Source organism: Ostrea edulis, chromosome 7 (genome assembly GCF_947568905.1).
Source record: "Ostrea edulis chromosome 7, xbOstEdul1.1, whole genome shotgun sequence".
Lineage (NCBI taxonomy): Eukaryota > Metazoa > Mollusca > Bivalvia > Ostreida > Ostreidae > Ostrea > Ostrea edulis.
Window position 1 is genome coordinate 78,344,206 of NC_079170.1, and position 16,913 is coordinate 78,361,118.

The following is a 16,913-nucleotide window of genomic DNA, read 5'->3' on the forward strand; positions in this document are numbered from 1 at the left end:
CGTAATGGCTGATTTCCTTTCAAAACATGAATGAAAATATAAATATCAGTTATATTTGTATATTTCTTTTAAATCTAATCATCTAGCTGGGTAGCTCAGGGTGTCGACTTCTGATCAGTAGAGAGCGGGTTTGAGTCTAGCAGGGGTTTTAAATTTTTAAAGATTACTTTCTACTAAAACTGCATTTTCTATCCAAATAAGTAAATCTGAAACTTTTCAATTTCAAAATATTATTGCACATATCCTCCACTTTTCATCCATATCAAATTCCTTGGGTGTGTTGTTCCTCCCTCAGTGATTTCAAGGTCGTACATGTCGAAAAGAGCTTGAGTCTCAGAACCATTTCATGAGGCTCTTAACCATTTAATTCTTGTGTCTTCCATCTACTCACCCACTTTCTCATCCTCTTCAGCTTCCAACGCGGCTCTGACCTTAGTCGTCCAGTTGTCAAACGACTCCGCTCGGACCTTCAGACGGTGAAGCATTGTGGGTAATTCGTCTAGCGTGTATCTATATCTCAGACAGTACTGTGATGGATTGCAAGCACACAGTCTGTCCACATGATGAATACACACAACTTTATCTACAACAGTCATCAGAAATGGACAAGTTAATATTACAAGGATCCACAGATCAAAAGTGGTCTTTTTTCCCTTTCAATTGCTTAAATAGCGGATGTTTAGTGTTTCGAACTTAGATATGGAATTTACTTCATGAGTAAGACAGGATTTAATCTTATGCGAAGGATGAGTCAAAATATATTTTTAAAATTCTTTACGAGTGAAATAAATCCAATATCCAAGTAAAACGCATTGAATTTTCTGTTTATTACATTTTCTTTGCTTTAAGAACATGTTCATTTCAAATCTTAAGGGATGTATATTAATACACAATACGACGTCGGAATCAGTTATTTTCACACTGCGAAAATATCATTTTCATTAATTGAATGGGAAAATTATATTATTTCACTGTTGAAATTATAAAATCACAGGTATAGACAACAACAAATCACATACGAATTACAAATAAAGACAAAAGCGAACCCCATGCAGTGATGACAAATCTATATGACAGACGACTTACTTGGTTTGCAGGGACAGGTGACAGCCGACAGGAAGCAGGTGGTTTTACAGAAGTCACATTGTCGCTCGTCATCGGGGAGGAGCTCGAACGCTTCACGCTCAGCTTCCTTCGTCCCCTGTAAATCACAAAACAAGTTTGTACAGTCCCTGGGCATCCACATTATCAAAATGAGAAAACTCAAAAAATAATTTCATGAATCTTTTAATGTTTGATTGCCATCCTCTCCCTTCTGAGATACACTACTTGAAGGGTACGAAAATCACTCTACTCAAAATCAGTTTTTAATCATTCAAGAGCCCATTTTAAAGGAACACATTGTACCAATATTTTCTGCCCAGTGTTCAATATCATACACATAATGAGTCTATTCCTAAGCAGGGCTTTTAGAATATCAATCTAGTCAAACTAATCTGATACAGCGTTCAGTGTCTGTGTCATTTACCAATTCTAGCAGTGTTTTGCGTTGCTTTCGCTCATCCTCCACGATAGCTAGCAAGTCTCGGTGTGTGCTGGCTGCAATAATCAGATCTAGGTTATCAGGATCAGCTGCCATCTTACATACTAACTCCTCATGAGAGAAAACGCACTGACGACACAATGCCCTGTAGTGTTCAATGCAAGCACGCCCCATGGGAAGCTGAAAAACCCAATACAAAGTACAACACAAGGAAAGTTTTAAATTCTATGTTTTATACACTAAACGAAGAACAATACAAAGAAAGTTTTAAATAAAATGTACATGTACAAACATTTTGCTCTCATATGGATCAGGAACCGAGAAATCCTAACTTCCGGAACTTACCCAGTCAGCAGGAGCGAAGTTGACAGCTTCAGCAAAGTTATAGCCTTGGTTAAATCCAGCATGGTAGGCTCTGGGAAAAGTGATGATAAATTCTCCTGCATGTTGGTTGGTGCGGACAATCTAGAGAAAAATATCTTAAATAACTTTTCTGACCCCTGGCATTGAAATCAATATACTTCTCGAAGACAGTGTCTGTGAGTTAATGAACCTGCTCTGACACATCATTCTGTCTCTTACACAACACATGTGAACATGTAAGTTTTCACATTCGGATGGAAAGCAAGGGCTTAAAATAACTAGAAATATGTCCACAGGACATGAATACCCCGCCCAGTGCGACATAAATATGGCCGGGGCTCATAGTATTTGTCACGTTCGTATTCCATCCTTTCATCTGTCCTTCAGTCACACTAATTTGCATATCTAGTAATACGAAGCAAGGTCAAAGGAAAGGTCAAAATAAAAAAAAACATTGACGCAGTTGAATAGATATCACTCATATGTATCAGCATAAGGTTTGAAAAAATATTTTTGAATATTTTTCTTAAAACTGAGCTAAACACAAAGCATGATGAAACTCCCAAGAATGGTAGACAGACATGACAAACACTATATGCCCTGGCTATATTCATGGTAGGGCATTAAAAGATCATGTTTGAAACAGGCCACACACAGGCTGTTCACTGACAGGTACAGTAGAGCTCACTTATAAGGAACTTGCCTGTAAGGAAATCTAGGTTACAATAAAATGTTAATCATGCCCCATCAGATTCATAACATACATCCATACTTGAATGTATTATACAGAATGGAATACAGATTAGTGATGAAAGGATTGTCCCCAATGATCGATTGTCGGTCGTTTAGAGCTCTATAATGCTACTAATCGATTACAAAATAATAGTCGCCGACATCGTTGACCAAAATAAAAATCCGGCAATCAATTCAATTTTGTTCAAATTTTCTTTTCTGTATGTCAAACCTGATCAAAAAACAAGCAAACAAAATGGCAGGAGAATTTATGGTAGTTCAACGACATTCAACAGTCAGATAAAGGAGTATGACTGATAACTTTCAGACATAATGAATATAATAAATTCCATTACTTGATATATTGAAATTCTGATTCATTTACCCGTGAACAAAAGGAACAAAGAAAAATTTAAATGTTGCTTCCATATGTTCAGATTTTGTTATCTATTTTGAGAGAAAAAAAACCCCACTTCAATGACAACTGCGATTATAATCAATCATTAATCGATTGAATTGTCCGATTGCCCATCACTAATACACATGTTTCTAAGAATTCTTAATAAGCCAGCTTTACCCATATATTTATCTCATTGAAATCATGAATTACAATAAAACATGCTTATAGTTACAGTGACACATTTATAATGAATTAAATACAGTAAAACATGGTTACAGTGAACACACTTATAATGAGTTCACACTTACAGCAAATTAATTTTCATTCCATGTAGTTTTAAAACATATAATGAACTTAATGCATATAACGAATTCATTTGTAACAAATCAACATTGTCCATCCCCAGCACTTCACTATAAGCATGTTTTACTGTAATTGTTCACCCCCCCCCCCCCCCCCCCCCCCCCCGGCACTTCACTATAAATGTGTTTTACTGTATTTGTTCATCCCCCCCCCCAGCACTTCACTATATACATATTTTACTGTAATTGTTCATCCCCCCCCCCCAGCACTACACTATAAGCGTGTTATACTGTAATTGTTCGTCCCAAGCACTTAGCTATAAGCATGCTTTACTGTACAACCAATAACTGGTTATTGATCTCTATGGCAGGGAAGGTTCAGATACTTACGGGAACTCCGTGGTCCATGAGAATGTTGGGGTTCATGATGGTGGTCAGCTGATGCAGAAGATCCGGGGAGGCTTCAAACAGTTCTGGGGCGCTCTTCTTCATCACATCCTCAAAAAGGTCGGCCATGGAGCCAGGGACACCATACCAAGTTTTAGGTTCCCCCCTGAAACCCAGACATTAATGTAGGGTAACTCTTGTAAATTATCCACCAAAACAAGCACAATAACTGCTAACTACCTTTATTTAACCTTTGTTTGGGAGGATTGATTAGTTTTCAGCTTCAAAGAAACTTTTTATAAATAACTAAGAGAGTTTTAAGGAAAGGCAGGCAACACTGAACCCTCTGGACAACATCAAACATATTCAATGGTATTTGAACACCTTATCACAGACAAAATGTCTGGTAACATTGTATCAGTGCATAGTAACCCTAACTAGTGCATGTAAACTCTTACCAGTGCATGTAGTTGATGGAGTAACTCCAATGGTCCTCGTTATGCCAGCAGAAACTTGAGAAACACATCCCCACATAGCACCATGGAACCTGTTGGTTAGAAATAGTTCTGCATTACCACAGAGAAATAGTTGTGCATTACCACAGAGAAATAGTTGTGCATCACCACAGAGAAATAGTTCTGCATCACCACAGAGAAATAGTTTTGCATCACCACAGAGAAATAGTTTTGCATCACCACAGAGAAATAGTTGTGCATCACCACAGAGAAATAGTTGTGCATCACCACAGAGAAATAGTTTTGCATCACCACAGAGAAACAGTTCTGCATCACCACAGAGAAATAGTTGTGCATCACCAGAGAAATAGTTCTGTATTACCACAGAGAAATATTTCTGCATCACCACAGAGAAACAGTTCTGCATTATCACAGAGAAATAGTTGTGCATTACCACAGAGAAATAGTTGTGCATCACCAGAGAAATAGTTGTGCATCACCACAGAGAAATAGTTCTGCATTACCACAGAGAAATAGTTTTGCATTACCATAGAGAAATAGTTCTGCATTACCACAGAGAAATAGTTGTGCATCACCACAGAGAAATAGTTCTGCATTATCACAGAGAAATAGTTGTGCATCACCACAGAGAAATAGTTCTGCATTACCACAGAGAAATAGTTCTGCATCACCACAGAGAAATAGTTCTGCATCACCACAGAGAAATAGTTTTGCATCACCCCAGAGAAATATTTCTGCATCACCACAGAGAAACAGTTCTGCATTACCACAGAGAAATAGTTTTGCATCACCACAGAGAAATAGTTCTGCATTACCACAGAGAAATAGTTGTGCATCACCACAGATAAATAGTTGTGCATCACCACAGAGAAACAGTTCTGCATTACCACAGAGAAATAGTTGTGCATCACCACAGAGAAATAGTTCTGTATTACCACAGAGAAATATTTCTGCATCACCACAGAGAAACAGTTCTGCATTACCACAGAGAAATAGTTTTGCATCACCACAGAGAAATAGTTCTGCATCACCAGAGAAATAGTTCTGTATTACCACAGAGAAATATTTCTGCATCACCACAGAGAAACAGTTCTGCATTACCACAGAGAAATAGTTGTGCATCACCACAGAGAAATAGTTGTGCATCACCACAGAGAAATAGTTCTGCATTACCACAGAGAAATAGTTCTGCATTACCACAGAGAAATAGTTGTGCATCACCACAGAGAAATAGTTCTGCATTACCACAGAGAAATAGTTCTGCATTACCACAGAGAAATAGTTCTGCATCATCACAGAGAAATAGTTGTGCATCACCACAGAGAAATAGTTCTGCATTACCACAGAGAAATAGTTGTGCATCACCACAGAGAAACAGTTCTGCATCACCACAGAGAAATAGTTCTGCATTACCACAGAGAAACAGTTACCAGGATAAGAAAGAAATCTTTAAATCACTTAACTAGACATTTCTGACATAAGTTTCCACAATACCCTCATTATAGAGTTACTACTTGCCTTCATTCCGGAGATGTCTGCATTTATGTGACAGAGTACCGACTGCTCCAGGACAGGGAGATTGTTCAGATTCCAGCCAGAATTGATATATTCCTACAGAGACAAGGACACATTTGTATCTCATTCTCTTTTACGTGTGGTGAAAACTTTAAATCACAAAATCTTACAGTCCAATCCGTATATTTCAGAGTTTAACATGCATTCTGATCTTTAAAAAAGATTAAACTACAGCATTAACATCAACATAATATGTCAAAAAAGCAACATTCACCTCATCTGGGGTTATGCCCCTCCCCCCTCTCTCTCTCTCTCCAATACTCACCTCGTCTTCTGGGAACATGTCCTTTGTGTCTTTGGTGGGAAATCCGCTTCCCATCTCCGATGCGTGGATATCTGCTCCGTACTCAACTGACACGTCTTCCTCGATACAGTTCACCAGCCGCCAGAATTCCTTCTCCACTGACTCGCACGGCACCATCTTCAGAAAATCAACCACATCACTACAGCAAACTACACACCACAGAACTTTATCGTTCAAATTACGATACAGCCACGACAAGACTTTGAATGTCTCAAAGTATCCCAATCTTCCCATGACATAAACTCTCAACCTTCTTTACTAAAATCCCTGCATACAAAGTCATTTAGAAACTTGCATATCATATGTATATTTGTTAGGCAGTAACAGAGTCCACACCGACCTTCTCATGATAGGTGGTATAAATTCCAAGATGTATGCTCTTTTGCTGACTATGTATGAAAGAGTTCACATGTATAGAAAACTTCTCGACAGACGATCCTATCTGATCATTAAAATGTTCCACTACCCTATTTATGTCCGAAAGAATTTTTGGTGGTCAAAACCTTCAGACCAGAATATTCCTGAAACTCTGCGACTTAAAAAATTTGCTATCAGAAATAGGAAATGAAATTTAAGGAGGTTTGCTACACCAGAGAAATTTGATGTAGATGAAAAGTGGAGGACATGTACAACAGTATTTTGAAGTTGAAAATGTTCAAATTTACTTTATTTTGTCAAAAAATACAGTTTTAGTAGAAGGTAATCTGAAAAAAATTTAAAACCCCTGCTGGACTAGAACCCGCGACCTACAGTTTAGCAGTCGATGTGCCAACCTACTGAGCTACTCGGCTAGGTATTTAAATGGAAAAGGAAAAGTCAAATATTGCTGATATCGATTTTTTCATCCATGTTTTTAAAGGAAGTCAGCCATTATGACGATGTAGAGTACTACCTTAAATGATCTACAGGTATATGTACATGTATATATGGAGGAATTCAATTTGTGCATTCTATGTGACCGTCAGTGTTTTTGGTCGGGCCGGTCGAAAAAATCCGAATACAGGACCGAGTGTCTGATGGAAAAAAAAAAAAAGCAAAAAAAAAAGCACCAATCCAGTTGTCATTTTTTCCCTTCTCATTGTTTCTAAAAACAAATTATGAAATTCTAAGAATTTGAAACCTCGTAAATTTGCATGAATTAGAATGTTTTCCTCTATGATAATGAAAGAAAGCAAAGTAAGCAAGCTCACATACCCCACGCTCCAACATTGCTTGACAATGTCTCATATAATGAATGGTAATGCTGTGCATTACTGCAAGAACAGGACAGATGGGCTCCAAATTCTAAGTTCAAAAGGGGCATAACTCCAAGAAAAATTACTGAATCAGAATTTCCTGGGAATATGCACATCTACACAGTGTGTCCTTATTAACTACAAAATTTCATGAAATTCTGTTGAGCGGTCTCAGAGGAGTTGCGCTGACAAAAAAAGGATTGACGGATGGGTCAAAAACATTATCAGTGATTTTTTTTAGCCCCATTTTGGGTCCGAATTTCGGCCCTTTCCCCTCCTAAAAATGGCCAATTTTCCCCCCAATTTAGCTTGCATTTTCCCCATAATAGAATTGTGAAAGGAAAACGTATTTGAAAAAAATCAACATTCGATGTGAATTATATACATAAGACTTAACAAAGAGCTATGGTAATGATGATCTGGATAGAATAGATGAAAATTTTAGAAGGTTAAAGAAAATTCGATGTGTAAAATAAAAATAATATAATGTTTGATATGATTTTAAAACCAATTTACGATAAAATTGATTTTTACCAATTTGACTGAAATGTCGACAATTTTTCCAAATTCGAAAGCCACAGGACCCGTGTTAAAAATGTAGAAAAATCACTGATTATATCCTCTTCAACTTCCTTGCGTGGGCTATAAGATATGCTTTGCTAATCTGTGTCATTATTTACAATGTTGATTTCACCCCAGCACTGACAAAAATGTTACCATGTCATGTAAAGATAAATTGCAATGACCTGCCAGACCATATTCTGTTGGTATCTGAGTGGTGAAAATACTAAATTCCAACACAGTAGTGATTTAAATCTCTGTTGATAAAAATCCACATGTTCTGCACATCATTTGGATGTCATATTTGTTGTTTTCGGTGTGTATAAAATCTAAACCGAACTGAAATTGAATTGAATGGTAGTGAAATTTTCGTTGCACCGAACAGTCCTAAATTACTTTCCTTCAGTGCAATAAATCACATTATACACTACATAATTGCTTTAATCTTATTTGATAACTTTTGAATTTGTTACAGTTGCTTGATATTCCATAAATTTAATGTTATTGGAAAAAGCTCCGTCTGGTAAAAAATTGCTTGATCTGGTAAAATTTGTGTTTTCACCAGACCGTTTTTCCTGTAAAAATTATATACATGTACTTTTGCGTAAACTGTGGTGCATTTTGATTCATGACATTGCCGTCTTTGAACTCTTGAGCAATGAAAATAGAATATTGCTTTTTCTCCATTTTTCATGGCATTAGCTATATCCCCTAGGAAATGGAGCAATTTCTGAGGATTCAATGTAAAACAGGTAAAACTCTTTGTTTAAAAATAATTGGAATAGATGATTGCAGTAAAATGTTCCTACTCCCAAAATTAGTTTGCAATTTAAATGAATTTTATCAGGGAAAGAAGAGATCCTTATTTAACCCTACACAATGATGAGACAAGCATATTAAGCCCATGTTCCAACCTCTAAATAGTCTTCCTCAAGAGACTTCATCTAACACTCATATACATGTAACAAAGAGGAGAATCTACATATAAGCTTCGAATTTAAAAAAAAATCATTAGGAGCTCGTTTTGATTACAAAACGCTAACTTTAAACAGTGGTGATACTTCATCAATACATCAACAGCACATGCGTACAGGAACTTTAAACATAAAAACTTACATGTACAGGCATATTGAAGTAGTTGGATTTGAACTGATCAGCCATTTCTCCAAAGCTCTGAAGACTATAGTCCTTCTTGGCTTGTTCAAATCCGTACGGGTTCATCGGTCGGCAGCAGGCCTGGTCACACAAGAAAAGCCAAACTTAATCAAGGTTTCCATATTTCAGTGCAAGCACAGATCATCACTCTTGCTTACCAGACCAAAGACATTAACTAAAATAGGTAACTATACAGCAAGTCCTTACTATCCCATTCTGACACAGTAAACATCATTCTATCTATGTTGTACTTAATACAAATGTACCTACTGCTGGCGACATGACAAAACAATGCATTTCTTGGGCACTATAATGGGGTATAAAACAGACTAGGAAGAATTGTTTTAGCACACTTTAAACTGATGTCTCCCCTTCCATTTTCCATAGTTTAAAAAAACAAAACATTTAGGGATTATCTTTAAAATACGAAATTAAGAGTTAGGGTACATAACATTCGCCTATATGTGTATGTGCTTCAAACAGGGAACATTGTTGTGAACATAAGATAGTAAATTAAATTTATCAACATATCAAATATCAAAGGCCTATTTCAAAAAGACTAGAAAGTTATGGCCTGGACAAACTTTGTATGAGAAGTGGAAGAAGAAGTGAAAGAAGAAGCGGAAGAAGAATAAGAATTCACACTAAAACAATATGTCCCTCTTCTGAGAAGGGGAGACATAATTACATTATACATACATGAATATCTGCTAAAGTAACATCTGGATTGATCCTAGAACTGAATTTCTTTGTGCATCTCACCTTTGCCACACATTTAGGGCATCTCCAATCCCCCTTAGGGACCTCAGGCATGGGCGGGATTAAGCAGTATGTGTGGAATGCGTCGTCACACCCATCGCATAGCAACATGTACTCCTCCCCGTCACCACGGTTACACATGTGGCACAGGTACAAGTCCACCTTTAAAACAGAAGAGTGTTACTTTTTTACTTTCATTCGTCTTTTTAGGTCACAAATCAAAATTCACGTAATATGATATTATGCAACACCAATATTGACCAATCTGATATATACAAAACATACTTGTAGATATTATTTACTATGTAGTATACTAATTTGTTAACATCCCTATTTTTGAGCCCCCCCCCCCCCCCCCCCCCCCCCGACTTACTTGTTTTGTGGACTTGCTGTTGTGTATGCCCCCCTGGACTTGCTGTTGTGTATGCCCCCCGGACTTACTATTGTGTATGCACCCCCGGACTTACTATTGTGTATGCACCCCCGGACTTACTATTGTGTATGCACCCCGGACTTACTATTATGTATGCACCCCGGACTTACTGTTGTGTATGCCCCCCCCAGATACTCCCAGACTTACTGTTGTGTATGCACCCCCGGACTTACTATTGTGTATGCACCCCCGGACTTACTATTATGTATGCACCCCGGACTTACTGTTGTGTATGCCCCCCCAGATACTCCCAGACTTACTGTTGTGTATGCCCCCCGGACTTACTATTACAGTGTATGTATACTCCCAGACTTACTATTGTGTATGCACCCCGGACTTACTGTTGTGTATGCCCCCCCAGATACTCCCAGACTTACTGTTGTGTATGCCCCCCGGACTTACTATTACAGTGTATGTATACTCCCAGACTTACTGTTGTGTATGCCCCCCGGACTTATTATTATATATACTCCCAGACTTACTGTTGTGTATGCCCCCCGGACTTATTATTATGTATACTCCCAGACTTACTGTTGTGTATGCCCCCCGGACTTACTATTATGTATACTCCCAGACTTACTGTTGTGTATGCCCCCCGGACTTATTATTATGTATACTCCCAGATTTACTGTTGTGTATGCCCCCCGGACTTACTATTATGTATACTCCCAGACTTACTGTTGTGTATGCCCCCCGGGACTTACTGTTGTGTATGCCCCCCGGACTTAATATTATGTATACTCCCAGACTTACTGTTGTGTAAGCCCCCCGGACTTATTATGTATACTCCCAGACTTACTGTTGTGTAAGCCCCCCGGACTTATTATGTTTACTCCCAGACTTACTGTTGTGTATGCCCCCCGGACTTACTATTATGTATACTCCTAGACTTACTGTTGTGTATGCCCCCCGGACTTACTATTATGTATACTCCCAGACTTACTGTTGTGTATGCTCCAGGTCCTGGGTTTTTATGCCTGGTGCTTACACCTCCTCCGTTCTCTATAGGCTCCACCTTCTCCTCTGAAAACAACATACTCACAAGTTCACATTTAACTGAAGACAACGTACTCACAAGTTCACATTTAACTGAAGACAACTGCTAACTCTTGATATCATATCAGAAAATTAAACCTTTGACATTACCTTTGACCTCATCTGCCTGCGGAACGGCAGCTTTCGGCCCCGCTCCAAAGAACTGCAATTTCTTCAGCTCAGAATTGACATTGTAATCAATGTCCATTTTGTCCTGCAAAAACAAAACACACTCACAATCTGATGCTGACAATGACAAAGTAAGCCATTTAATTCATGCCTGGGCACCAACACACCATCATCAAAATTCTTCTGCGGAATCTTTGTTCATAAAACATTATCAGGAAACTGCTGAATTTTGCACTATCATTGTTTACCTGTAACTGCGAAATGTTAAATTTTCGACAATTGAAAAGTGAAAGGTTTCGACTGTAACAACACAAGTTTTATAACCAGAAAATGTCAATTTTTTTTTCAACTGTCAGAACACAAGTTTAAATGACAAATACATGACGTTGATATGGCTGGTATCTGAAGACCTCGATATCAAAAGAACAATATTTCTACATTGATGAAAACTGAACACTTTGTGAACATTTGATGATTTCATATAAAACAGTGCCGCAATAATCTACCACTGTAAAAAACAGCATACAAAACATTTTCCTCTGCTACACAATTTTCTGAAGTATTTTCTGAAGTATTTAACATTCGTGTACGTGGAACCTTTACAGGTAGTATAAGCGTGTATAACATATTGTATAATTCAATTTCACGGGTAAAATTCAATAGGATTGGTCTGTATTAACATTAAACTGAGTTGATGTTAAGTTCCGTATAAAGCATACCGGAATTGATGTCATAATATGCCTAGCTCCTCTGCTTCCATTTTGTTTGCTACAGTAATATTTCTCCACATCAAATAAAATTCTAAACTTCTCTATAATTAATCATCAAATCACATCAAATGTATTGTTAAAAACTGAGTAACATTAAAACATAAGAAATGAAAGTAATTTCTACTCATGTTATACGATACAACGTAAGTTAGGACAGTTTACACTTCACAGTCCAAACTCCAAGTCACATCGTATAAGACGTGCAACTGTCCTCGAATAAAGAAGTTCTCTCTAAAACACATGTAGCCATTCCCCGATTTCAATCTATTTTACGGTTAAGAAAAATTCTTGAAAAAGAGGAAAATCTTTTGAAACACAAGATATAAATATATATATATATACACACACACACACATACATACAAAATGTCCAAAACCAATTAACCATCCAAATAATTAAGGATCAAGGATGATAACAGTCCATTAGATGTTAACTAAAGTGCATTAATAGCTACACTACAAAATGAAGATGGGCCGCCCTGTTGTTATTTTTAGCTGAAACATCACAAGCAAATCTGAATATGCCTTGCTGATCAAAAGATCAAATCAAATTTGTCCCACCCTCTGCGGGATAACACCATTAATTTAACCTAGTTCATGGACTTCCTCCCCAGGATGTCGCTCAAAATTATGCTCAAAGTACCCTCATAAGCAGCGAATATCCATTCATAGCCATGTATGTAGAACTGTACAAAACATAAAATGTATTTTATTCATGTATGTTGCAAGGACAAATACCCAATGCCTATCCCAGTGTATCTTACTAAAATGTTCCAAGCTTGTAACATACATGAATAAAATACATTCTATGGACAAATACCCAATGTCTATCCCATTGGACAATTCAGCCTTGCACTTCACCTTGCTAAAGTGACAGGAAGCTAAAAATAACATTCAGTACAATGCGGGGGAAATCTCAAAAAGCAGCACTCACTACGCTTGTGGGGACTTCTTCTGTGTCAGGGGGAAGCTTGAAAACAAAAGGCTAGTTTAGATTTCTCCAAACACTGCATAAGCTTATTCATGTACATATTCAAATGGTCAAAGCAATTCAGGAAAGTTAGACAAACAAGTATAAAATGCATTTATCTAGATAGAAGGATTTAATACAAGAACCGAGAACTACAGAGAAAACAATTCGATTTTAAGTACATCACAGAGAATCAGTGTAAAATTGACAAAGACTCAAGACCTGTAGACAGAGCCACTGACTGCCAGCCTTCCTCCTGACCCACTAACCTGTTTCTGTGCTCGTTCTTTCTTGTTCTTGCGAGTATATCCCCCCGCTGCAGTTTTTGCTGCTATGCCGTGTGGTCGGTAGTCCTTGTCGGATTTGTCATCTTCTTCAGAATTTGTAGACAGATCTGGTTTAGGTTTCTGAAGCAAAATACATGTTCATCAAATCTAATCTAATAATCACAATAATTGTAAAATCTGACTATATCAGGTATCTGGATTTCCTATCTTGCTTTTGACGTCTTGGAGGAGGCTGCAGATTAGCCAATCACAAGCCTCCGCCAAGATGTTGGTGAGGGTTAGGGTTTCTATTACGATTTTCATGAATGAGACTAGAAAATATTGAAAGTATATTATGCAATTTGTTGACAATAATTAGGTCTGTCCCATCATTTTTACAAATTTGATTTAAAAACAATTTTATTTTTGCCACTTTTCACGTACTACCATTGACATTTTTGTTTTACTACAGATGCCTTTTTTTCAAATTCTGGGCCGCTGTTGTATTACCTCTGCCGGGTAAGCATCCCCTTTCTTGAAGATGTAGAATGGGTAGAGGATTCTCTCGTAGTGAGAGCGCAGGGATCCCCCCACCCCTTTCCCTGGAGGATACTTCAGCCTTTGTGCAATTTTACTCCATTTTCTTTCCTTTGTGACATATTCTATGCCACCCTCCTCTTCAACAGTCTACAAAAGTGAAGAAGGCCATGAGTCATGTTTTTAATATTACAATGAAACTTTGTAAAAACAAATGTATACTATACACCTTTTTTTTTAATTTCTATTCTTTTTCTCTCAGTTCAACTTAAAACAGTTAACAAAAATTGTTATTTCATAAAAGCCAATGCAAATGTAACAATATCAAGTTTTCACACCTTTAAAACACCACGCTGTGTAACATAAGCATGATGAAAAAGAAAATGCATTACATGCCATTTTTATTAGACTTGGTTAAGTCTCTTTATGTTAATTTTTGTTTGATTTTATGCATCTCCTCTGCTTCTGACCTTTCTCATAATGTGAGAACACGCAGAACAATCACAGTATCACGGAATGCAAGCAGAATATTTAAAAACAACGTAACCAGAGAGAATGAACAAAAATACACAATCTAATATACATTTACAATACTTTAAACGAGAATTACCTTGTACAAGTTGTATAAATCCAGTAACTTCCTCTCAACATGTGGAATTTTTAATGAACAGCCCTGTAAATATAAATTATAGTACTATAAAGGGACAAAGTACTCAAAAAATCTGAAAGACCTAAATTCAAAAATCTAAACACACACCTCAACTCCAAATTGCCATTTTGAAAATTAAAAAGCTACTAAATGTTGAAAAAAGGAGAATTATTGTCTTACCTGTAACTCCCAGAATCTTGCGAGTTGATCCAAAAAGTTTAGTTTAATCCGAGTAAATGCCTGAAGTATACAATATGATGATTATCGGAAATAAGCGAGTACGTAGATCTGGCTGTTCAAGGCAGTAACTAGTACCATAATTTGGAATTTTAAAGAAATCTCTTGATGGACTTATTGTGAGTTAACACACCACCAAAAAAAACAAACAAATTATTGATCCGCTCAGAAAATAAAAGTAAGCATTCTCGTACGTGATTTATATTTTTTCTCAAAAAGTTATTTCATCAAAATTATGCAACCTAAAATCTATCTGCCAAATCTAATAAACATAGACTTTTAAGTTAACAAATTCTTGATAATTATCCATAACACTTTATGAAGGTTATGAAATTTTAAAATACATTAAACCAAAACACTAGGTCTGCATTGAACATGTTAAAACTTAATACTGAGAGTGAAAAAGACTGACTAACCTCCAGTTCATTTAGACGCTGAACTCTTGGTGTAAATCTGAATTTATCCACATCCACTGCGAATGGTGGTTGCCAATCCTGAAACAAACGGCATCCTCATCACTAAAATGTCCCAGGTAGAAACACCCAAATGGCTAATACACAAAAGAACATGGCTTCCTAATGACACAGGCAGCCATATTGGATTTGAACTTTACTAATTTCTTCATAGCCCAAGTCTCACCAGGAGGATTTTTTTTATGTTAAGCTATATAAATCCCGAATACTCTTTAATTTCTGTTAATTTTTAATTAGATGACAAATATCAAGGTGATGAAGATGAAGAACTATCCATCCTTGACCTTTTTTCAGGATGTGATATAATAGGCAGTGCATTGAGGTAATGTATGCAGATTGAAACACTCAATAGTTTTGTAGCAATACAAAAATTCTTTTTCAAATATGAACATGAAAATCCATAATTAGTTTCTAAATTAATTTTAGCACTTAATAATTAGAAATTAGGCCTAATATAAATATTCTCCAAACCTACTGATGAATTTACCATCTTCAAACTCCTTTACTTAAAAGTTTGACTCATTTTCATTTATATCAATTTATGCCATTAATAATATAAATTCGTCAAATAAAATTTCCTTCGTAAATAATTAATTAGAAATGTAAACATTTAAATTTTGGCACTTTTAATGAGATTTGTTCAAAGTGTTAAAAACAAAAGAAAGAATTTGATGCCTTACTTTCTGATTATCTTTTGAATTCATGATTATTCATCATAACTGCATTAGCTTGTTTTAATAATACATAAATGCATTGAATCTTTGTTAAATTCGTTACTTTCTTCTCATTTCATCTGCATAATCAACAAACTAGTCAGTCTCATATCCAAACATTTTCATGTAAAAGAAAAGCATTTCAAGCACTTGAATTTGGGGAACAGCAATCCCTACTCCTTTTTAAGACAAATTTTAAAAAAAGGGAAAAAATCACTATGCTAATGAGGTATTCTATATTTGGCAATTGCAAATTTCATGAAACTGAGAATTATCATAAAGTATGAACAACTTTTGCCACAATTTAAAAGCTGTCTTCCTAATTTGACATAACAGAGGAAAAACTATGCATTTGATATCAATAGCTAGACTTTTTTTTTCTTTTGCAGCATCTGTCAAGTCCTACGGTCAAACAATGCGTCGCCATGTTTGCTCCATTACAATGCACGTATCCTAACTTAACCGTAGTTCATCATCTTGCATTCACTACATTAAACAAAGAATAATATATATGGAAGCAGGTAATAGATAACAAACCGGTGGTGGTTTAATTTTGCATATTCCTGTTTTTTCGGCAATAGGTTTTATTTTAGCAATATATCCCAAAGGATCAGCGAATTCTTCCTCAGTGGGAGTGAAAACTGGTGCCTCCGGGGGAGGAATGAAGTTAATGTATGGTTCATCCATAACCGACACTTCACAGCGTCCATAAACTTCCAAGGAATCAAGATGCCTAAGCCATTTAACAACGCTACACAATCAGAAATAAAATTCTACACATCATATATAGCCAACACTATGCAATATGTGTATTGCCCAGGAACTCCTTTACAAGGACTTTACGCTGAGGAAAATAGGACTAAATTATGGGTCCATTTTTCATGAAAACTCAATAAATTTTCGAAATGAG

The 16,913-nt window shown here is 36.6% G+C and overlaps 1 protein-coding gene across 4 annotated transcripts in view; it reads right to left on the reverse strand.

Annotated features, from left to right (window-relative positions):
• Positions 1-16,844, reverse strand: part of LOC125655592 (lysine-specific demethylase 5A-like) — a 41,602-nt gene extending 24,758 nt beyond the window's left edge. Inside the window, exons 1-19 of one of the 4 annotated variants that reach the window (XM_056145412.1) lie at positions 16,541-16,844; positions 15,234-15,311; positions 14,761-14,820; positions 14,542-14,604; positions 13,905-14,081; positions 13,398-13,535; positions 13,093-13,128; positions 11,372-11,474; positions 11,169-11,248; positions 9,796-9,954; positions 8,995-9,114; positions 6,044-6,199; positions 5,722-5,814; positions 4,186-4,274; positions 3,731-3,893; positions 1,889-2,008; positions 1,529-1,723; positions 1,087-1,201; positions 392-583 (exon numbers count right to left, since the gene is read on the reverse strand). In XM_056145412.1, coding sequence (XP_056001387.1) covers positions 392-583; positions 1,087-1,201; positions 1,529-1,723; positions 1,889-2,008; positions 3,731-3,893; positions 4,186-4,274; positions 5,722-5,814; positions 6,044-6,199; positions 8,995-9,114; positions 9,796-9,954; positions 11,169-11,248; positions 11,372-11,474; positions 13,093-13,128; positions 13,398-13,535; positions 13,905-14,081; positions 14,542-14,604; positions 14,761-14,820; positions 15,234-15,311; positions 16,541-16,690 — 2,287 coding nt within the window. In that variant the 5' untranslated portion in view covers positions 16,691-16,844. Of the gene's footprint in view, positions 1-391; positions 584-1,086; positions 1,202-1,528; positions 1,724-1,888; positions 2,009-3,730; positions 3,894-4,185; positions 4,275-5,721; positions 5,815-6,043; positions 6,200-8,994; positions 9,115-9,732; positions 9,955-11,168; positions 11,249-11,371; positions 11,475-13,092; positions 13,129-13,397; positions 13,536-13,904; positions 14,082-14,541; positions 14,605-14,760; positions 14,821-15,233; positions 15,312-16,540 lie in introns of all 4 variants that reach the window. The other 3 variants (XM_056145410.1, XM_056145413.1, XM_056145411.1) reach the window with 3 other exon arrangements.
• Positions 16,845-16,913: the final 69 nt, after the last annotated feature.